This window comes from Chamaea fasciata, unplaced genomic scaffold (genome assembly GCF_029207755.1).
Source record: "Chamaea fasciata isolate MVZ Bird 193981 ecotype frontalis unplaced genomic scaffold, bChaFas1.0.hap1 SCAF_9, whole genome shotgun sequence".
In the NCBI taxonomy this organism is placed as follows: domain Eukaryota; kingdom Metazoa; phylum Chordata; class Aves; order Passeriformes; family Sylviidae; genus Chamaea; species Chamaea fasciata.
The window spans coordinates 17,813,112-17,837,683 of NW_027094094.1; the positions used below are offsets into that span (position 1 = coordinate 17,813,112).

The window sequence follows — 24,572 nt, forward strand, 5'->3', positions numbered from 1 at the left end:
GAATATCTGAAGGAGCTTTGCTTGTTCAGTATGCAAGACAGGAGAGAGGCAGGTGAAAAACAACTGGAGGAAACTCATGTTTAGGAAATAATTTTATTTTGTCGTAACAATAAGCAGGAAGAAACATTCACTCTTTGCAACACTGTCCATGGCAGCTTGCATCACCAGCAGTTGTGTCCTCGGGTAACTGCTTTGCCTTGATTCTTTATCTTCTCATAATGTCTCATGAAGCTCAGAAATGTCCAGAATAAACCTCTCTCTCTGTCCACACAATATAAACACACTTTCTGGAGATAGAAAACATTTCAGAGGCCTTCTGTGTTTCTGGGAACTTTGTCAGGGTACCCAAGCAAAGATTCAATTGGAAGAAGAGTAGAGGCAAAAGTTCAGAGCTGCCAACTCACATCTGGGAAATTTCTAAAAAGTACCAGGTTCAGTAGTCTAATATGAAATTCTCATATGCATTTCTTTAAAGAATTTTTTATTCCTGCACACTTGGTAAAACTATATGTACCTTTATTTAAAAAAAGTCAGGTTATATTTTTGACAGTTTTATAGACTGGGAAAACAGCTGACTTACACAACTGTTTACTAGTGCTGGTGACATAGCCCTTTTAGGCAAAAAAATTAGTTCACACACCACGTGAAGGTTAACTATAAATCAAATGCCCCAAGACTGCGTCATCATTTCCCTTCCAGCAGGACTTGATCTGCAGATTAAGCCTCTGCACAACTGCAGCTGATTAGCAAGAAGCAATGAGAGACTGGGGAGACAGGACACAACACTGCCAAAAATTCCCACTGCTGTTTGCAGAAAGGTCATAAATCCATTTTAAGGGAAAACAAAACAAAACAAAACAAAACATGGTATTTGGGGGGTTTTGGTAAAACTTTTTTAAAGCCAAAAATTCCATTTGTCTACGTTTCTTTGGGTGTTTTGATGGAATAGGGAGTGTGCAAGGAGAGGGAGCGAGATAATTTTGCAATTAGGAGATCACATCTTATATGTTGCTCAGTGATTTCCCTGAAACAGGGCATCACTAAAGTCAGATGGCCACAATCTATGGTTAGTACTAAAGCCCATCTAAAAAGAACTGGGCAGAAAACAAGCCCCCTAGACTTCATAAAGACTCAATGACTCAAAAAATCAAATCCTTCTGACTTCTACAGGTAATGTTTTTATTTCAAAGCTGTACTTTGACACCATTTCTCTCTCAACAACCCCTTCCCACATTTGACTTGCAGCTTTTTGTAAATTGACAGTGTTCTGTCTGAAGGAGTACTCTCAGCCACTCTTTTTACATTGTTTTAGGCCAGAACATCACCAGGAAAAATTATTTTGCTCTTTTCAAATGAGAAATGACCATCCCATTTCATGCCAAGCTCTAGTACAGAGGCGAATGCACTACTTGTTGAACAAACAGTAATCAATAAATGAAATGTTTTGTTTGTTTTGTCTGTTTAATAATTGAAGGTAACAACATACTTTAGTTTAAAAGCCTCTTCATTAAATGGAATGTAACTTACTCCCCTACCCCCCTCTCCCCTGTGCTCTCTCCTATTTTGCAGGCATTTGCAGTTGAACTCCTTACTTCTCTTTCTGCCTTTTTTTTCCCCCTCTTAGCACTGTTAATGCAGAATATCTCAGTTAGAGCTTCTGCTTTAATGTTTGTCCAACAGAAATCACAATCTTGCAACTCAGGCCGTGTTATCCCTCTTTCTTCTTCTCTCTGCTGCTTGGTTCCTACCCTTCTTTCCAATTCACAGTATGTTACAACATCCTCACATGTCTTACTACAATCTTGTACAACATTGAGCAATGCAGTTTTCCAGACTTTTAGAGTGATTTCTAGACACAGTTGGAACACTAATAGAAGATTATAAAAATAAAAAGAACACTGCCCAGACGAACAAATAGTGGCAGATAAGAGAATTATCACATACCTTGAAGTTGTACTGCTTGGAAATTGCTACAATACTGAGGGCCAAGCTTAATAATAACTTCTATGGTTTCCACAGAAATGGCTTCTTCGAACAAGTATGTAGGACCAAGGCGCCAGGTCAAGGAGGACTTCTGCTTCCAAATCCGAGGAGTAGCTATGTACCCATAGACATCAATAAAGGAAGAGGGTTCCATGGAAATACAGCCACCCGGTAAGGGCTGGAGATATTGCATCTGCAACAGAGAAGGAATTCACTGAGGGGATCCAATACACTCAGGGTGCCCTGGGGTCTTGCCCCTGTGAGGTACAGTCTGCCACTTCTTTGCTCATTGAAGTCTCAGTCAGCTGTGCAGCAAAATTACATTGGATCTGGCTGAGCTGGGGCTCATTTTCCCACAGCAGCCTCCACAGTGCTGGGCTTTGCACTGGGAGCTACAAAGGGGTTGATAACACACCAGAATTGTGGTTGTTACTGAGCAGAGCTGGCACCATCAGCACTGGATCTCCAACATTCCCCCCATCAAGGGGCTGAAAGTGGCAAGATCCTGGGAGGGGACACAGTTAGGCCAGTGGACGCATATTAACAACAGAGATATTCCATACCATATAATGTCAACTCAGACATAAAAGCTAAGGAAAGGAGGAGGAAGGAAGGGAATTCATTATTTACAATGCGTGCCTCCTATAGCAACTGCTCCATGCTGAAGCCCTGGCTCCCAGGAATTGACTCAACAGCACTCACTTGATGGGAAGTAGAGAGTAAACCTATCTTTATCTCTTTGCTTGTGCACATGAAAACTCACTTCTGCTTTAATAAACTGCCTTATCTCAACTTATGAGTCATTTTCCATCTTATTTTCTCTCCTCTGTCTAACTGGGAATGGGACCAGGCAAGGTCAATCCACAACAATTATCAACTACTGTTCAGAAACTGGACTTTGAGAAGTATTGTAAACATAGGCATTTTGAATGTTTAATGTTTAAGCCTAATTTTTTTTTCCAAAAACACAGTCAAAAGAATTTCAAGTATTGGCAAGGAAAAAGTCTGTCTTGACTCCAGACTTTTTTCATTCCCTAACTTCATAACCCTGACTGTGACATTCAACACAGACAAGTTACAGATCACACTTTGTACTGGCATAAATGGAGAATAAGCAGTTTTTGAAGAGTGTAGATTGTCCAGCTGCATCAATAAGCTTCAGTGGAACTAACATTGTTTAGGAAACAGGCCCATTTATTTTTGGTACCAAAATAATGACTCGACCTTATAAACTGAGTTTATTATTTTATTTGACTGTACAGAGCTCTAACAGGAAGTGGAATTTTTTGGTAGTGAGAAACTATATTGTATTTCAGGGCTTAGCCTTGTCTTTAACAATTTGCTGTTAGGATGGGAGACTCCAAGCATTTACTGGTCTCTGACTACTGAGATTTAGAAAACAGGGCTGGTCAATATTAAGAGGTAGGAATTGACACACTTGAGTGAATAAATATTACACTTGACATTACACAGTAACACATCCCATTCCAGCTCTACCAACTAAAAATAGCCTTTGGTATTGTTAATAACATTTGCCCATTTTTAATTTCTTAGACAATCTTCACTGTGCATATCAAGGCTTGCATTAAGTCAGTGAACTCAACACTAGGACAGTCTTTTGTTTACTAAAGGATTATTTTATTTATGTGAGCTGTTTCTCTGAATGTTAAACACAGTTGCTTTGAATTCTTCCATCAATTGCAATGCTTAGGCCTAGTTTTATTGATAACTTTCAGTCTCATTTGAAGTCAAATTAAATTAAATTTTCATTCTTGAAATGGATATAGGTCCCAAAAGGCATTTAGGAGACAGATAGTTTTTCTCAAGTATGGGAAAGAGAATATTTGGAATTAAACAGGTTGCGTTTACAGGGAAGGAATAAAACTCACAAGTGAGCTTTTCACGTGCTGAGATTGAATGGAAAGATAAAACAAAATGAAAGAGACCAAGGTTACAAGTTTCAATTCATAAAAGGATTCTACTCAAAAACCAAAAATCCACCACACCAACCAGAGATATAATAGAAATAACAGGCTGCATTTTTTACGCTGTATTCAAAATCCAAAAATCAGATCTCTGAAATAGTATGAGATTAACAGCAAAACCAGGAGCGTGATGATATTAATAATAGAAACCAGGGGCTATTCTCATTTATCTCATAGATTATGAACCCTTCAGGTGCATTTGGATTACTTTTGCCTGATATTTCATGCAACCTGAGAACTGACTGCTGTGTGACAAAAATTACAAGAAATTGCATATATGGGGAAACCCAGTACACCAATATTAGCAATGAACTCATGAACTGATATCGTCTCACACACTGAACAACTAACCCAGAGGAACACCTATCTGTTCCTGAGTACTTAGTGTGCTAGTGAGGAAAAAGACCACTGACTGATTATTCAAAGGGTGTAAGAGAAAGAGGAAAGCTTGAAACATGAGCAAACAAGATGCTTGAGGAAATTCATCTTAGCTTTGGATTCTTGCAAAGAGCTGGCCAATCACAGCAGCTTATTTCTCTGTGACATTTCCACTTTTCAAGAGCTTTCTTCAAAAGAAAGAGTGGAGACTCTCTGTGTAACCCATCACTTTTGCAGGTTTTAGCCTAAATCCAAGTTGTCCTTGATTTAGGGCTCTCTGGTCACACCTTGATGTAAAGTACTTTTATAGCTGACAACTTATGCCGATCTTGGGCGCAAACTGATAGATCCTCTCACTCACTAGTAAGCACAGGAAGTTTTTACCTGAGGGTAAAACTGAATTTCAGCAACATAACCCTGAGCTACCTGCAACCTAGATATCCCTGACTATACAGGAGCACCACCACACAAATTGCACTGGTTATCTACATGCTGAAGGGGGAGGGGAGGACTAGTTCATAGCATCAGTATAAGCTGGGAACATACTTCTGAAAAGCAGCACAAGTACACCCTGTTTTGTACAGATTCCTGACTCCACTCACACCCAGCACAGTGGCAAGTGTTACATGTGTAAACCACCATGCTTTGAGTTTCTCAGATTAACACTGAAAAGTCATGTTAGGTGCATTGGAAGATGTAAATGAAGAGCAATGCAAGGCAAAAGTCAGGCACAAGATCTATGCAGAGAGGCTTTACCTTTGCAGAACCAAGCATCTGACCATCTATATAAGGTGACACAATGCAGCTCTTCTTTGATTCCTTAGCAACTGTCACTGTGAGGTGATGCCACTGGCCAGTGACCACAAGTTTGCCACAGCCAAACTGGACTTGCCCTGGAAATGGGGAGGGATTTAGGACCTCACCCTCAGGTTCCATAATATCTGTAACAGCAAAAACAGGGATAAGTCAACAAAAAGTTTCTCATCTTCACCTGCCTCTGGAACACAACTTTCAAATGTGACAGAAAGAACATGACATTCTCTGTGGGTAGAGTGTGATTTGATGCTACTATGTCTAATGCCTTTAAAACATTGCCCAAGGTCTGTTATCAAGACCTATAACTTGCACAGCTCTCAAGATCCCTACAGCATACAATGTGTCACCCTCCCAAATAACACCTGCCATCTGCCTTGACGTTGCAAAACTACCCTGAACTAGGACAAACCCAACATATTCACCAAGAGGAGAACCCCTCAGTATATTTATAGAGTTAGCTGACACAGAGAAAAAATTCCTAGCAAATCCATGAGATAATAAAATTCTCTATATTAATTTGTAGCTTTTACGAAGAAAGGCAAACTGGAATTTTTATCATTATCTAAGGCAATCAGAGCACTCATACAATGTCAGCTGGGCATGAAAAAGTCCCATCTACTATTCCCACTCCATTTCCAACCTCCTCTGGAATATTCAATCACATCTACATTTGAAGCACCGACTCTACTCAGCAAGCAAAAGGGTATAAATATCAACAGGGAACAATATTAACAGACTGGCATGATAGAAAACATTCTGAATGCAAGGAGAGGAAATGAGTTGTTTCATTAGGAAGCTAGATCACACCCCAAGTCCTCAATCCTACTCTCCAAACCTGCTTGGTATCTCACAGAACAGACTGGTTCAAGCCCTGTCCCCACAACTGCACACCACAATATAAGTGACTCAAGAATTTTCCATTGAATACTGCAGTAATTCACAATGCCTACAGCAAATTTAAAAATTAAACATGGGAAACAATTACAATCACAACTGGATTCAAGTAGAAAACTGAAGAGAAATCTCATTAATATCCTGGGCACTTCAAAAAAGAGGAAATTTATTAATGAAAAATCTAGGTAACAAGAGGACATAACTTGACTGAAAAGAGCCATACCAAGCGGCTGGAATTCCACTTCTTCTGTAGAAATGACCAAAGAAAGGTCCTGTGGGAGGAAGCTTACAGAAAAGCACACAAATTCTTGCTCTGTTCTTGACATGTGCCTCACAACCGTAAGGAAGCGAAGCGGGTGGCTGTGGTGCACCAAACCAAACTTGCTAACCAGGAACCAGCAGGAGAGTGTCAGGCCACTTGAGGGAGGGAACGTTCTGCTGCCTGTAGACAGGAACAAGAAAGCATTAATGAAGTTGCTTTCCCTGTGCAGACATTAGCAAACTGCTTTCTGTTTCATTCTTCCATACTGTGGAAGAACCAACATTAGATTGTGGAGTTTAATTTCTGTTCTGTTGGGTTCATTGTCTGTATTTAATACCACAGAGATTGCACATATGAATCTGTGCATATGTGTAAAGGATCTAAAGATGACTTATGAGAAATGACCACCAGATCTCCATGCTACGGAGTGGATGAATTAGCAATCTCTGAGCCAGGAACAAGTTGTCAAATTTCACAAAAATTGGGGAAGCAAAAGGTACAGCCATTTTTCAGTCCACCCAATGAAAGATTTTGTTTTATAGGAGAATCCCATTAGAATCCCATTAGAAACCCAAGTAGCAGCTCTATTCCTTCCATAGGAGATTACCCTAAGATCTGGAGACTCTTACTTGTTAAGACTGTTTTCTTAGAAGCCTGCTTTAAATTTGAATTGCTAATATTAATTCATCACACTACAAAGCAGCACCCAATTCTCCATTTTGCTGAGTAGTGCAAGTTATACAGTTCAGAGCTGGTCTGGGACACAGAGAAGGAAATGTGTGTGCTGCCCTTTCTTACAACTCTTGAATGCTTTCCTTGGGGCTGAAAAGTCAGTGCTCCCAGCAAGCTCTGGTGAGTCGAAGTGCTTACCCATGCCAGTCCCTCCTGAGACAGATTGGTCTGCACTGGATCCCATGACAGTGGCCAAGGTAGGGAGGTATAAACACCTATACAAAAGCAAGCAAGAACCCATCATCAGAGAAAAACATCATCCCTGAGGGTCACCAGTGAACTTCTGGTATTTCAGAGTCATGGTAGCAAGGCAGAGTAGGCTATCAGCAATAAGACAGTAATGAAACATGTTGGCAACATTGCTGCATGGAAGGCAGCCATAGGGTACATAGATTTAGATGAAGAGAGAAGTGAATAGTTACTGTGTTCAGATCAAGGGCTTGGAGACCCCAGAGCAGCTAAAATAGAAGCAACAGCAGCAATACCCATAGCCTTCCATGGACATGTCAAACTCCACAAAGGATGGAGCTAAAGCACTGCTGTGTAGCTGGAAGTTCCGAGGTGATGTCATGGAGATGAGACTCATGGCAGTCTGGAGTGCCAGTGCAGATCCCTTAGACAGCCAAGGAGAGGTCCTGACAGGCACAACGGTCTGAGGATCAGATTTACCGTCCACCACACTCTCTTCTGAACCTGAAAGATGAACAGTGTCTAACCAGATCAAAGTCTGCAAGTCTTTTTCCAGTTGCAGGTATTGCCTGTATTCTATGCATCCCTGCTCAGAACAGCACTTCATGCTCTCGAGATAACACATCATCAGCAGCCTACAGAAATCCTACAGCAATACAAAATAATATTGTACTGAAGGCATTTCAAAATGAGAGGCTACCAGTAAAGCCATAGCCATATTTTAGCCATATTTTCTTCCCACACGTCTTCAGGCAGCTCCAGAACTCACCCTACTAAAAAATATCCCAAGTCCATTGGTTCCATTTTTCTTACACAAAGACCATTCATTCAACTCTGCTGTTACAGAATAATCACAAGCAACATGTGGGAGAGGATTTGAAGAATGACTGCAAAGAACATAAGACCCAAATATAAACCACACTGTATCAGGTGTCTCAGGCATGAGAATAGTATAAGCACCAAATACTACTCCACTGTAGCCTCTCATCTATGAAACACATTACAGAAGAGAAACAACTCAGATGGAAAACAGCCTGCATAAGCAGGGTAGATTACTAGGATAACCTAGGGGCTACAAAAAGCAGTGCTCTTTATTCCCATGCTTATTCTATTTCTATCTGTAAACCACAGGAAAAAATATGCTGCAAACAAAGGAGACACTTCTCTTGGTTTGAAGAATATTAATATTTTTATAAACCATGTCCATGTCTGATCCAGCAAAATCTGAGTCTATACTCAGCACCTAACTTGAGCAAAGATATTATAATTTGATCTCTGCTGGCCATTAGATCAGCTCTCAGTGTTGGTCAAGTATCATCCAATCTGGGTAATATCCAGTGAAAATCTTCTAGACATACTCCACCTTCACAGTGACTGTCTTGGAGCAACCAACTCAACAGCAGTTTCCTGTAATTTCTAAGACATCTCTAAGTAAGCCACTGTGTCAGCAGCAGGCTGTTCACTGTGTGCTTACCTGCATTAGCTGAATCACTCGCCCGACATGAAAGGACCTTGGTCTTGTTTGTGCTGGGTCTAGAAGGTAGTAATGGAGAACCTCCCAGCCACAGAAATTGCCTAACATGAAAGAAAAAAAAAAGTCACTTAAAAACAGGAAAACAAGCCAGACACATTTGGAGTCACAGCAACCATGCAAATAGAGCTTAGACTTCTGGAGAACAATTTTTTTTATTGAACATCAAATTTTAAAGACATCCCAAATGGAACAGAAGAAATGGTTTCCATTGTAGCAGCACAAATATTTTTCTTGCTTTACATTTCCTTTCAAGGTTTTCCCGTAGAAAAAAAATCAATGATTTCTTTTCTTCATCAATATTTTTGAATAGCCCCAAAATTTCAGAAAAAAAAACCCTGTGGGTTGGGGTTTTTCATTGAGATCTTTTTTAGAAATCCTATTCCATAGTTGAGTGAAAGAAATACAGTCTTCCACTGAATATTTAAATTTATCTGCACTCTGGTAGCTGTTAGGCACTGTAATGTCTAGCACTTGTTAGCATTAATGAAGAAAGTGCAACCTCAAACTGGAAACAGCAACTGAGGAAGGAGACTGCACTTTTTATTTTTGCACCTGCTATTGACGTGGATCTGTGACATGAGAAAGTAATTTTTACTCTGCAGGAAACAACTTCTCCATATAAATGCCAGGAGAGAATAACTCTGGTTGTTTTGCAATGATTTAATCAGTTCATTCATAAATGGCTTTACAACCCCTGCAGAGATGATGTGGCAGAACACTACAGACTCGTACTATCTTCAGGAGTCATTTAAGCATATATCCTGCAATCAATGAGAAAGGAGGATTAACTGGGACTCGAAAGAAAAAAGGCTGAGTCTTGCTGAATTAGAGCACTCTGTGAAGCATCTAATTATTTTATAACCTTTGCAAAAAAATGGTTCCACTAAAGCAAATTGCTTCCATTAGATACAGTCTTATACCTTAACACATGGGGCTCAACTGCCTGTGATGAGAGCTTCTCAAACACCCTAGTGAGGGGCAGATGCAGGGGATGACTGTCACTGCAGAAAGCATCTTGACAGGAGGTTATGATTGTGCTCAGCAGGCCAGATTCACACATCACCTGACGACTCTTCTCTGACTTCACCAAGGATTGGATATAATCAACCAGAGCACACTGGATTTCCTGGGAAAGCTGAAATGGACACAGAAGTCAAATCAGAGGGACAGAACAAAACTGTATAGGGCAACTGATTTATTCTATTTTAATTTGTTTTTCAATTGTCAAATCCCTGAGTGTAAACATGTGGTCCAGAAAAAAAGCCCCTAAGGCAAGAGGCTCAAGCAGAACTGCCTAGCTGTTCTATCAAGCTCTGCACTAAAACAATGTGCATATATTCATCTGAGCAGCTGCCTGGCCATCCACAGCTCAGCTCTCCTGCCTCGACTCTATGGCAGCGAAGAAAGAAAAGAGTTGGCTGTCATTCAAGAACAAGGGACCACCACCAAGGGCAGGTTATTAGGCAAAAGCTAAGAACAACACAGGAACTCACAACATATTTAACATTAACCCTGTGGAGAGTCAAATTGACATGATCTATTCTTCATTCTAACAGCACTGTTCTTAAACAGAACTGTATCAAGAGATGTCATGAAATAATTTTGAACACTTCTCTATATGTTTTGCTGAACTGAAGCTTTGCTTCATTATTGCTACTTAGTAATCTTAAAGTCTCTCAGTTCTCATAAATTATCATTAGAGCAATTTGTTTCCATTTCGGAATGCATTGTACCCCATTGACCTAACTAGATTTTGTGTTAAAGTAACTGGATCATATAGTTAAACACAAATCCTACAAAGATGAACTATTCCCTATTTCCAAGAGCTTTTGAGCTTTCTCACATGCTCTTCTAGGAAAAAGCTATGCAAACTTTTAAAGAAAAGGACAACAATAGTGACAGACACACAGATGAAGGCAATGGGATTTGATGTTATAACATGGATGAGAAGCAACTCGATTCAGACTAAGCTTATTTAGTGTAGACAGGAATTGAGCTCTTTTGCATTCAGCTGGACAAAGCCAATAAAGGACAATTTCAAAGCCAACAAGCAATTTGTTTTCAAAGTGCTCCAACTACAACACTTAGAAAACAATACATCCATTGCAACATAAATACTGTTTCTGCAAACTCAGCTATCATTTGTCATATCTGAAGGGTGAGATCTTTGGATAACATTTTCTTCTCTCTGAAGGACTATTCATTGCCAGGGACATATGTTTCACTATGCATCGCATCACACATAGAAACGTCCAGCAGACTAAACTACACTATTACAGTGCTTCGAAGTCTCACTTTTTTATTCTTTTAATTAACATTTTACTCAATTTCTGACTCTATGCAGGAAAGTATGTGCAAATATTACTGAACAGAGAATGACACAGGTCTTGACTAAGTGAAGAAACTGGTTTATCCCGAAATAAATCAAATAAAAGCATAATGGTGTACAGAAAGATTGATCATTTTCATTAGCCTAGCAGCTCTGTCAATACCAATATTGCCTTGTTTTGAATAAAATGACCTGTTTTCATGCATCTTTGTTCCAGTAAAATGAGATTTTAGTGGAAATCTTAAAGGTGGCCAGGAAACCTTGCTATGTATTTCTGTATGCATGGATTGATTTTCTTAAGACTTATGCACCGTGAATCAGGATATTGAATGTGCAGTTAGAATGAAGCTAACTGCCTCAGATTCGAACTTTAAGGACAAATGTCACCTAGCAATTTGCCAAATCTCCTTAAGTAGTTCCCAGATTCTTTCTCCTAAGAGCCCATAATTTCAAAATTTGGTAGCTGAATTTAATTCGCCATTATTCTTCTTCACGAGTATTATGCTATATTCAAGATAAGCAAAAATTATGAACTTTTGTCACTGTACATTCACTTCAAAAGGATGTAATTTCCTTAGATTGAAGAACAATATAGCAACAATTATGTGCGCAGAAATACTTGAAAAATTTTACTTTTTTAACATCTACAGGGAGAACAAGTCATTTGGCATAAATTTAAAACAAGGATAAGGTCTTTTTAAAAAGTGAAAAATCCTTATTGATGGACAATGTTTTACTTTCACAGCAGTGACTATGATAGCAGCTCATCATGCAAGAGACATGGATGAAAACAGGAAAAATCTAGCTGTGGAAGCAATAGTATTATTTAGTAAATGTAGAAATAATTTACCTGATGAATTGTGTGAGGATTATTTTTTGTCTGTATTCAGAAGAAACCTCCCAGGAGGATGAGACAGAACTGAATCATGCTTTTATTCTCTTCTCAAAAGTTTTTTCCTGTCCCTTACTCACCCTTATGAGATCTAGATGATCTCTGTATCTGACATTACAAATGGGAAAGATTTATCATGACACTCTGAAATCTTAAAATTTCAGTCAGGGATGAGATGTGTCTGAGAGGAAATTTCTTTCTTTTTAAGGTAGAAAACATGCTGTGAATATCCTGAGCCACGTATCTAAAGTAGATGTGAACCTGTCTCGATTTACTATGTGTTTGAAACATGCAATGCTATCTTTTATCACTAAACAGACAATATATTAATAAAAGAAAAAACTATCTTGTAGTGGTCAAACAACATGCAGTCTGAACTGGCTTAGTTCCAGTCATAGACATGAACATGAGCAATGTGCTCTACATACAGTTTACTGACTCAAAGTCTGTTTACTGACTCAAAACTCTTGGTCAGTTTTAAGGTTTTAAGCAAGTTTCTGTACCCATGACACTCAAATGATTTTTTAATCATGTCTAGCAATGGCAGGAATATACATCCACAAATTTATTCTCCTCAGCTTTTAACTGTCATTCCAGAAAGCATAAGAAATGGCTGAAGCGCAAAATCATGTTTTACTGTCTGCTACAGGGTTTTCTACACTGACACACTCAACCTTGCTTCAGCCCATCATTTCTTGGAGCTGACAAAGGTCACGGAGAAGTTGCAAAATTGGCAGGAAATTGATTTTTTTTCTGAGGGTCAGAATCAAGAGTACATTAATTTTATTGAGTTCCATTAATGTTTCTGTAAAAGCAGAGCTTTTTCATTGCCAGTTTTGTGAAAACAAAGGGATCACATGTGACCTGAACTGATTCTAAGATTTTTTCAGATTACTTCTGGACACTCAGACATAAAATATCTATCATGGTACTTAAACAAGCAGAAAGAGATGAGTGATTGTCCCTTCTTCTCCACATTTACTCCTAAAACATGTACTTTTGGATTCAGTCTTAAATTCAGAGCAAGAAGCCCCTTAAGATTTTTTAATGAAAGTCTGCAGTAAATCCACAAAGCCATTCTGTCATCTCATCTAGCTGTTAAATACCGTGACACTAGAAAAAAAAATAGTACCCTGTTTGGGACAGAATATATCCACCCAAAGGATAATTCCTTCAGTTATTTTCCTTCTACCAAGTAGCTCCCCTTCACTAGCCACTGAGGTAAAACCTTTTGCGTCAGATCTTACCCGACTCCTGTGTTCCAAAAAGAATCTCCCAGTACAAGGATTCATCCAGTGTTATATGTTATGATTAAAGGTATTAAAGTCCAGCCTTTTATGTGTCTACCTGGCAGCATCTGAAATACTTCCCAAGCTCTGAAGCAATAAATTCCCAAGCTCTGAAATACTCTATTCATTCTTTCTCTCATTCAGTGATTTTCAAAGAGAAATAGCCAGGAAAATTCTATTTTTCCTTTATCCTTTTTTTGTGGATTATTTTATGAGAACTCTTCAACATATTTGTTAACTCCTGGCTAGAGTTTGACTCAGGACCTTACATAATAGTGGTCCAATTTTACCTGAGGCAATTATACTCACAACAGCAATACTAAAACACTACCAGTAATAATTTCTTATTGACTAAGAAAAAAGGAGAGAAAAAAAGGAAAATATGAGCATACTTAAATGCATGAAATTGCTGGAATTTGTGCTCTAATCCTTCATACTTTTAAGAACACTGCCATCTACTGAGGACCTGAGAGGCTCTCCCTCTTACAGAGCTCAAGTCCTAGAGACAATTCCAATTTCTTGATGACACTCTCATCCAATTAACCATTCTACTTGTTTTTCAGAAATTAATTACTGTAATTAACAAAATTTCTCTAGCTGATGGCTTGATTCCAATAAACAGAATTGGACTGTGCCAGCAGTTATTTGTCCCTTTCAGAGCTCTGTATGAGCAACCTGGTTTTATTTCAATCCCTCCATATGTATTTTGACTGCATTCAAGTATTTTAGACCAAACAACCAAGACAATATAGGCAGTCAGAGTGGATGTGTATACATATATATAGGGAAGGTTTGACAAAGAAAAACACATTCTAAGCTGCATTAAAGTTTATGGACCATTAGGTCAGAAGAGTCAGACTGTTCTGGTTGCTAGGCCTGTTGGCAATACTTTAAACAGTTTCCAAGGCACTTCTACATTGTGCCTTTGCAATAAGTATTCTGGGACCAAAATCTGTGCACTGCATCAGACAGGTACAGAAATGCTTTGGGAAACTGACAGCCAAAAGTCTTTGTTCTTACATCTCCTGACTCAGTGAAATTTATGCTCTTCCTCCTGACAGTGTTTTAGGTAAATGTTGCACTGCCGCATTTGCAAAGACTAAGCAATTCCTGGAAATGAAGCTACACAGAAGTAGAAGACACTGTTTAGATGACATTTCGATATGTTCAGACTCACCTGAGCATGTTCTTCTTTGTACAGCTTTGGCAGCAACCTCACCATGACACAGACAGCACCTGCATGTACAATGGTGCAGTCTCTCATTTCCAACCTGCGGTAAAGAGACACATCATAATTACCATTAACAACAGCAAAGAGCTTCTAACAATGTTCCAGCAGAGAACAGCATTAAATCCTACTAGTAGCAACCAGGCTCAGCATTGGAAATGAAGCAAACAATGCAAATGACCCAGAACAGCTAGATACCTCCTTAGAGTAACAAAGACAAGACATCACCTGCTCATGAGCTGACATTTCAAGGACCTGCACATTCAAAGATGTGCAGCAGCCTCTTTAAACAAATTTGCCTTTGAAGATATTTGCAGAACAGAAAACAGACAATCAGAGGAATTGCTGATGCATCAGTCTACAAGCAGTGTTATCCTTTTTATTTTCTAGGAGTTTCTAAGTTGGGTTATACAGTAACTTCAGTACTTTAAAACAATGGAAATAAGCAAAGGTGAGACAGTCTTGCGGAATTCAGTATGCCACTCTCCCCTTCCAACACCAGAATTTGCCTAAAGTAGTAAACTATAGTTTAATATCTGCTTTCCCACCAGTTTTAATTTTTGCCACTTATGACTTTTTTATGTTCTGGTACAGGAAGGAACTGAGGAATCGGAGACATCACAGAGAAGATCTGCTAATGCCATTATGCAGGCTAGAGGTCAGATATATCTCAAAGATGAACCCACAGTATTGGAAAACCTCTAGTTTAGGCACTAAAGGCTTGTCCTGTTAAGAGTATCATCAACATTTCTGGGTGCACCTCTGAACGGGAGTTGTGATGTGCACTGTCAGAAATGTCTGTCCCACGCAGATCTCACAAGAAAAGCAAAAGCAACATCTAAAGGCTGTAATCATACCGACAAAATAACGCACAATATGCTTTATGGATTGTATGAAAAACAAGGTACAAGTATAAGAGTAAACATTAAAGGGAAAAAAAAAAAAAGAAGTTTTACAACGGAAGTAAAGGAGGGTAAAAAGGCTGCAATTGAACGTTTGTTAGCCACTCCCAAAAAGGCTCATCTGATACAGCAGAACAGGGAGTAATGCGTAGCACACTGCCACACAGTGACAAATAATTTTTACTGCACCCTCAAGGAAGATAATTTCAAATGAATTGCTCATTTGCAATATTTTCTGTGCAATAAATCAAATTCAGGTCTGGTATAAAGAGTTGTTGCAGCAGTGGTTTCAGTGTGGATACATGCACCTGTACTAGACATGAACGTGGGAAACTTCCTAAATGTCGAAGAAAAAAGTACACTGAAAATACACTCTCCTCCCATCTCCCAGAGAAAACCCACACTATTTCAAAAGAGAAAAATCCAGACTCACTAAAATCAATGGGGACAAAATCATGGTTGGAAAGCTCCCTGGCTGGAAACAAACTTGGAGTGCTAGCCCAGGTGAACACAAGCCAGAGAGTGCCCAGGTGGCCAACAAGGCCAATGGCATCCTGGCCTGAATCAACAATAGTGTGGCCAGCAGGACCAGAGGAGTGATTCTTCCCCTGTACCTGGCACTGGTGAGGCTACACCTCGAGTGCTGCGTTCAGTTCTGGGCCTCCCACCACAAGGACATTGGGGTGCTGGATTGTGTGCAGAGAAGGGAAACAAGGCTCATGAAGGGTTTTTAAGAATATTATGTAAGACTTTTCTCCAGCCTTCTCTGTGGTTTTCTCCAAGGTCCTCATTTTATGGCCTGTGTCAGTACAAAATCTGTGTTCCTGGTCCAACTCCAACCTTTGCAAATACTCCATCACTCACACTCCTGCCCCAGGGCTATCCTATCAGCCCTGTGATTCCGCTCCATCTATCTCACCAGTAACATGCTGTCAATTGCAAATGTACTCTGCACTGATGCTACTTAAAAATAAGACAAATAAGAGGTTTTGGGGGCAAAATGAGATGTCACAAAGAACCTGAAGAGCCATTAGCACAGTGAGCTGTCTGTGGTAACAGCAGCTGCAGCAGCCATGCTGCTTAAGTGGGCACAAAGAAGGGCTTCCCTCCCAAAGTGATCAGCCTCAGTTAACACAGCTTGCAGCAAGCTATGTCTAATCAACAGGGAAAAAAGGCCAACCAGAGACCCCATCTGTCACAAAAGGTGTTTCAAACATTACTGGAGGAGCAGGAACACAGAGGGCTGGTTTTGAGATGGGAATGACAGGGTCAATTCCCCTGTGTCCCAGAAGCTTGCAGCATCATTGACCACAGGACAGTGGAAGGGTCTAGAATATTATCCAGCATTAAAATGCTAACTTTTCTATGTATTAGCCACAGGCTCCCGCCAGGATCAGCCCCTTTCCCTGCCTCCTTGGGAATATATGTTGCAAGAGGGGGCATCACAGGCCACCTACACTGACTGCATTCAAGTTCCTCCTTTCAAGCTGCAGAGCTGCTGCCTGAAACCTTTTCAGGGGGAAGTGGGAGTGTGGAGTAGGGCTAAGAGGAAGCTGCACTAGGGGAACAACAGGCTTGCAGAAACTATGGGATTTCTTATTTTTGTTTTCATAAAATTCACTGGTGGAAAACGATACGGGCTGTATGGCTTGAAGATTGTCAGCTTTCCAGTGCATGTTCCTCTTTTGTGTTTGCATACACCTGTCATGGACAGTCTCTAGCCACGCCCAGCTAATCTGCCTTCCTTTTGTGCCTTCATGTCCCAGAACCAAGAGAAACAATCCCAAATCAGGCACTGTGAATGGAAAGGGTCTCAGTTTACAGGAATAATATCTCTACAAATGGTATTCAGTTACGGTAGACGATCACATCTCAGCAGGCAAAACAACACAAGGACATAGGAAGCCTTGCTCATTTCAGACCTGGTGGCTTCAGAAGGACAAGCAGAAGACAGAGCCACACCCCTCCCAGCATTGCCCCAACCTACTCTTTGTCCCTTACCATCCCTGGGCCTCCCTTATACACACACATAAACAAGAGTGTACTTCTCACAATGACCACCATCTATATATTCATTGTACATGGACCCATGTTCTCCCAGATCAGGCTAGGAAGATCTGCTTGGAAATGAGCATTTATTCATCCTGAGATACCAAGTCCTCTCCCCAGCACGGAGTATCTAACCAGAAACTTCCAGTGTAATTTAAAGAGTGGTGACAAGGAGCAAGCATGTCCATAACTACATTAAAATCTGCTGCATAGGGAACAAAGAAGTCTGCCACACTTTTTTTACTTGCTTCAAACAAGTATAAATATAACCAGAAATGCTTATTCAGCCTGCCTCAGTACACAGGGAAAAGAGTTCTGCTGACTTCAGTGACTGCTGCTACAAGTGGCAGACATCATGTCTTGGTCTTGAAATTGGAAGATGACTTTGCAATAATCTACAATAAGAGCTGAAGAAATCTCACACTCATCAACTTAGCCTTTTTAAACATAACTTCAACCAGAAACATAAATTTGAGAAAAGGACTGAGATTCAAGATAAAGCTAGAGAGAAATGAATGGACAGAAAAATCCCATGAGCTACAAAAAGCATGTGATTCAGAATTGATTCACAGCTGACAGCTATGCTGATTTCTGGTATAGTCTTCCCTTCCCACCAGGCACATATATTTTGACATAAACCTTCATTCAATGAGGTAGGCAGCATGACTGTTTCTTTTCCAATTTCCTCTATATCAGCATGAATGAATGACAGCGTGTCTGCACATGTGCTTGGACACACATGCATGAGGGAGCATTTAAAATACCTTAGTGTAACTTTTATATTTAATGTATCGAGTGACTGGAAGCATAATTAATTCCACATAATTGAAATAGTCAAAATTGATCAGGGCGGGTTCAAGCAGTGACTAAGCACAAGCTTTAAGTCCCAGCAACCTTCTTCTAAGACCCTATTCCTGCTCCCACTTTGCAGGTGTCAGAATCTTCAACATAAACTCTTCACCTCTTGGGGCTATGTGTCCCACTGCTGCACTAAATCCTTATAACCAAATTTTTCCATCATTTACCTTTCCAAAAGCATTGATTCCTGCTGTCTGGAGGCTTGGGAGTTGGGATTGAATTGATTTGTTTACCTCAGTTTACCGCCATATATAATGCATATACCAGCCTTAGTACTTTATTTCCTGTAGTAAATGAAAGCTTACTTCTCTTCAGGGTTTTCCCATAGTATATAGGCAGAGGTAGATAATTTGTTGCCTGGTCTGTTGAAAGCAACAGGATGCTCTTCCTGGGGTTGGGGTGCCTCCTGATCATCTCTTGATTCTTCTCCCATCTCTGACTTCCTCTCCTTATAGTAGCTTTCCTGATGGAGGGTTCCTTTGAGCATATGATCAAGAAAATTCAGAATCCGAATGCAGTTTTTTAGCCATGCTGGGAAAGGTTCTGAAGTACAGAATGCTGCATCCAAGAATTCTGCAAATGTCCTTTTCTTCTCAAGACTCACAGGAATTTGCCTTTTCCCTTCTGTCCAGAAGCATCCAAGTGATCCGAGATCCTCCGCCATCTTTTCAAAGAGACCATTCCTCTGGAAGAAGTTGCTGTTGACAGGGTCTAGGTGCAAGGCTGCAGTTATCCCCTGAAGAGTGTAGAAAACCAGCTCCAATACACAATTCTGTCCAACTGCTGCCCACTGCCCAGATGGAGGGTCCTGCAATGCACCTTCCATGTCTGAGAGGAGGGACAGGAGCCCATTGAATCCACTGCAGGTTCTGAAAGCTGAATGGCTCTTGGGACTCTCCAGTATCCTCAAGAGTGACTACAGATGTTGGCAAGAAAGGAAACAAAAGAAGCACTTAAATCAAGGGACAAAGAAGTTTTAGAATATTTTAAAATTCCAAGTTTGCACAAAAATTCTTCACTGAAATTTCACTCTTTGAGGGGGGAGGGGAAGGTAGTCAAAATAAAGGTCATCACTGCAAAACTTCTTCTCCCCTCCCCCATATACCCCATGAAGCATACAGCCAACACTTGAATACACCTTAGGAGCTGCTAAAGCAGTCAGCCTAACAGGTTCAGAACAGTGCTCACAGGAGGAAACAAATCAAATTTCCTGCTTCACATATCCTACTCAGTTTGGCCAGAGGTAGTGTCATATCTTTGACTGTTCTTTTATCAGTCTTCTCAGACTCTTTCAAGAAACCTGCCTTTGCCCTAAGTAAATGGAAGTAAGGATTCAATTGTAAATACCCTCATATGGAAACTGGCAGGAAGGACAGCTTCCTACAGACAAGTCTTCCTGCAGCCCTGAATGCTCGTGAAAACCCACACTAGACTTTGTTCCTATGACTGAGAAGGCCCTTCCCAAAAGACCAGTGACATGGGATGGGACAAAGAATATTGCAACAAGCAGGCTCTCCCCACTAAGAAAGACAAGAATACCTTTTCTCAGCTGAGATATTTTTAAAGTTTGCACAATACTTCAGAGAAAAAAAGCCATAAAAAGTAAGATCTCAAGACAATGAAGTCATTAGATTTTATCTAACTTCAAGAGGCTTAAAGCAGGTTATAAGTGAATGCCACTTGACAATATTACACATACATAAAAAACAACTTAAACTATTTGACAATTTTGAATGCTATGTGCTTGCCATTTTAAAACAAATCTGGAAAAGTTATTAAGAGCTGTGCAAGTAAAATTGGTGAGAAAAAGAAGCATGCAAGGAAACAGTCTACTTCGTTTGAATATAATTGATCCCAAGTTTTTGGGACATTGCACAATTCATTTTGTACAGGGACTTTTCAAATTTGATGCTGTAACCTTTGCACATTGGAAAGGGTAAATTTAACATATAGACCTCCTCAAGAGATATCCCATGAAAGAGCTTTACTTCACAACCTCCTGAGGAGGAACAGTTTTTAACAGAAATATATCTGCCTATAACATGATCTAGGACTGTGAGAGAGGGTTGCCAGAACTGAAGGGGGAGGGGGCACTCTATTACTGTCATTCAATTTTGTATGATAATGTATCAAACCAGGCAGAGACTTCTGAACAGGGAGTAAATTTAATAACTTAGAGTTGAAGTTATCAGGATGGCTTCAACACATTCCAGAGTAGGTCAACAGTAAACACATTTCCTCCAGCTTTAACTCAGTTAGAATTTAATCGCCTATGAGTTAGTATTCCTCTGTCTTGAATCTATAAAACTGATGTCTGTTGGAAACCCCCTAACTCAGTTACCGCTAACAGAATTTATTTCGCACATTCCATTATTTGTTATTCCTCATAATTGTCCACGTGCCACGCTGGAATACGGCAGTGCTAATTGCATTTGGGCTCAGGCTTTAACAGCTAAATATACATTAGCAAATCAATCTGAATTTGCGTGTAACACAATCACAGTCCCAATGGATACAGAAAATAAATTCATTTGCTTACATTATGCTTTAATACAGTTATCATTTGTCAAAATTAGACACTGAAGTTGCATTTATTTTCATATTAGTTTGAACACCAGACTCAACTTTTCCACAGGTATTGTTGAAGTTTACTATTCAAAGTTATAAATTTTGTCCTTTTAATTTTTTTTAAAGAACATGGTTCTTTTATTATAGAAGCAGTTGTTATATTGTACAGAAAAGTGAATTCCATTCACACTTAATAGAGAAGGTAGAAAGAAATTTTAAAATCACTGCTTACAGCAGTGCTGCTTTTCAATTGGATGCTTATGACCTAAACCAAAGAAAAGCACAGTTATTCTTTCTCCTGTTTCATTGCTTAGGGATCAGACACTCTGGGGTCAATAGAGGCTATTATTAGTTCTAATTTCTTCCTCCAAACATTCATAAAATTCTTCCTTTCCATTGCCTCATCTCTTTTTAAATGATACTTGTGTTTGTGGGAAATAACAAAATTAAGGAAAGCAAATTTTCAACCTTGGAAACTTATCAGAATGAAGATGCTCATCTCATCCCTACCCTGGCTCTCCCAATCTTACTGCTTCATATCTTACATCCTCTCTCCACATACCCATTTTCATTCACATTTGTTTCTCCTTTCTCTTTCATATTACATAGAACTGCTCATACAATTGTGCCTTTAGCATTTCCATTTGTCCCTCTTGCATTACTATTTAAATATTAAAAATACTTCATAATCTGATACTGAGTGAAGGTATTGAACACACAAGCATTGCTAAAAATCAAAGTGCCCAAGTAATAATCTAGAGCTGGCCTCTGACTCTTTCTTCTGCTCTTACCATACTGAAAAAAAAAAAGTTCCCAAGAAAACAATGTCCAAGTGAGAGCCACATTAATTACCTTCAAAAGATCTGCTTTCAGATGCAGTTCCCATTGAGTAGAAGAACAGAGGGCCCCAATAATAATGCTCATATATTCTTCATAATTGATGGCTGATAACTGCTCCAAGATGCTGAGAGTAGCACTCCTGTAGCACTCATCATCCAAAAATATCTTGATATATGGCACCATTCCATAGTCCTTCAGAACAACTAGGGACAAATGCATGATCATCTGTTAGTTAAACTATCCTTTGATTATAGTTTTTACAGGCAGACTTTCAGTGTGGGTGTGAAGTGCCACATTTCTACAAATACAGCAAGACAGGTAAGATGAGCAGCTGGTTAAGCTAAAGACGACAGAAACTGAATTGCACAAGAACAACTAGGGGTAAAATGACTGGATGACCATGATTTCCAATCATCAGAGATGACAGCTTCCCAATACAATAATGAAAAGGAAAAGACACCTTAGTTTCAGCCTAAGCATCTTTTTCATTTAGGAAGGGAACTTTTTGATAGTTTCTGAAAATATATTTACACTGTGCAAGGTGCTGCAAACATGATGATTCTAGGATTCCAGAGTGAATTGAGAGGATTCCAGTATTCAGTGGGGTTCACTCCTGTACTACTGTGTTCCACAGGATTCCCTACAAACAGACTTCTTAGGTATAACACAAATACAGAAATGTTATTCAGTATGTACCTGATCCAATCAAGATTTCAAATAAGAGACATGACGGAAGAAAATCTGGATGAACAAACAATACACAAGAGTCAAGTACACACACTTTTTTCCCACAAGCTAAGTTTGTGCATCCTATATAAACACTATAGGATTAAGCACATGGATGAAGGAAACAAGCTGACTACTGAGACAAAGCTCATTATGCTTGAATGAGAATGAGATGAGAATGAGGATGAGAATACCTTTGTCACATTTTTTCCTAGTGTAACACAGGTATCCCTACACTTCCAGCTTTTTTCATCCATTTTTGACTGAAGCACAAAAGTCACAAAAATTGTTGGTGCTTCTTAAGACAATGGCTGCTTGCCACTAAATATCATGAAGGTAATGCAGTCATATGTAATTCCTTACCTGTGTTCCTCACAGACCTTGCTGTAAGGGCAGCCACCATCTTCAACATCACTACATTTAATTCCTTCTCAGTGCCTTCTTTTAGACCAGGCAGATGTGTTCCAGCTGTCAATATATTAAAAATTATGTTACAATTTACAAGAAATGGCAGAATTTTTCTTGCTTCAATCTCAAGCTTTCATTCTAGAGAACCCCAAATTAAGACCTGTTTAAAAGTGTGGGCTGAAGGGTGTTACCCAGAACAATTCAACATACAGTAGCAAAGAAAAGCCCAGAGCTGTTTAGGCTAGTGAAGAGAACAATAAACAGCAAAGATTTCAGGGAAGACTCAGCTTATGTGTCAAAGTTAGGCCAGTTGGCTTGAAGACAAAATCTAGATACTCAGAAAAAAAAAACCAAAAAACCAAAAAAACCACAACAAACTGTACAAAGAGATGATTTATCCGTATTGATCTGCCTACTTTAATGGTCATTGTGAGTGGCATTAAGTTGTACCTGATTTCCTCAGGATCTTGGCCTCCTTCCTCAAAAGTGCCAGCAGTAGGCCTAAGAGCCCAGAGTCACGGAAAATATCACTAAATAACAGGTCCTTCTGGGTCATGCTGAGAAGGCACTGGAGAGCCGTTAAGGTGCAGAATGGCACCATGTTTTCCTTTATCAAATACTGAACCTTCTTCAAAATCTCATGAGGGACATAGGACAGGTCTAGGACTATCGACTCCACAAGCCTGAAGAACTGGACTTGGATTGGGTGTGGTTTGAAATGAATTATGTCAGTGAATTGGTTGATAGGTTGGAGTGTCCATTCCAAAAGAAAGAAGTTCATTCTATCCCAAGCCCATATGGTACCAATTGCTGCCAAGATTCTTCCACACAGATGCTGATCATTACTTCTCTGGAAAATGGACTGCAACACTTGAAAAGGCTGGAGGTTTTTAACCGTCATTCCTGTGGGGAAAAAAATCCAGGCGAGATAATTTTTACATGACTGTTATTTAAGTCTGCAAGCACCCTAACTATAATGTTAAATCATCTGAAAGCGGAAATAAGAGCAACAGGCATGAGGGATGTTATTGGGAGGCATATTCTTGAGCTTGGATCAGACCCTAGAGCTGACATGGTCATTTCAGTTTGGTGTAGGTGGGATTCAGGCTCCTGCAGCACTAGCACATAGATTTGAAGATGCCACATCATACTGCTTTCCTCCATATTAAGACACAAAAAATGAAGAGAGTTTCATTTTCCTCTGACCCACCTACCCACCCACTTGTGTAAATATATACTGTACCAGAAGGCTGTGTCCGTTCAAAATCAAAGTGGGGCAATTGCGGGTGTACAATATTGCCAGAAACTTTCAGTTCAGTTTTTCCACAGGTTGTAAGGCAAGTCAGCATGTCCAAGATCTCATCCAGATAGGGGTGTCCTTCATTTTGCTGCAAACCCTCACATCTGGGAAAAAAGCTCAGGACAGTCATATGTTCATGCCTTAATTATACAAACACTTTGGATACATCATCAGTATGGAGCACATAGGAGCTACACAGAATAATCCACACCATAGTGGCACACTGAATCAGGGCAAAACCTACAGACTGAAGGAAACTGAAGTGACACTGAAAGAGTCTTCTGAACAAAAGGAAGTTAAATGCTTTAACTTAGTCCAGTTATGTGTCCTAAAAAAAAAAAAAAAAAAAAAAAAAAAAAAAAAAAAAAAAAATTAAGAAAAAAGCTAACTCGAAAAGAGGCCTGATTTGG

The 24,572-nt window shown here is 39.6% G+C and overlaps 1 protein-coding gene across 1 annotated transcript in view; it reads right to left on the bottom strand.

Moving 5' to 3' along the window:
• WDFY4 (WDFY family member 4) overlaps nt 1-24,572 on the bottom strand; it is a 113,438-nt gene that overhangs the window by 77,917 nt on the left and 10,949 nt on the right. The window contains exons 7-19 of the mRNA XM_066191271.1: nt 24,106-24,266; nt 23,313-23,765; nt 22,818-22,922; nt 21,741-21,931; nt 18,626-19,236; nt 14,461-14,554; nt 9,694-9,908; nt 8,714-8,814; nt 7,536-7,743; nt 7,189-7,265; nt 6,280-6,498; nt 5,103-5,287; nt 1,945-2,176 (exon numbers count right to left, since the gene is read on the bottom strand). Of these exons, the coding sequence (XP_066047368.1) occupies nt 1,945-2,176; nt 5,103-5,287; nt 6,280-6,498; nt 7,189-7,265; nt 7,536-7,743; nt 8,714-8,814; nt 9,694-9,908; nt 14,461-14,554; nt 18,626-19,236; nt 21,741-21,931; nt 22,818-22,922; nt 23,313-23,765; nt 24,106-24,266 (2,852 nt within the window). The remainder of the gene's footprint in view (nt 1-1,944; nt 2,177-5,102; nt 5,288-6,279; nt 6,499-7,188; nt 7,266-7,535; nt 7,744-8,713; nt 8,815-9,693; nt 9,909-14,460; nt 14,555-18,625; nt 19,237-21,740; nt 21,932-22,817; nt 22,923-23,312; nt 23,766-24,105; nt 24,267-24,572) is intronic.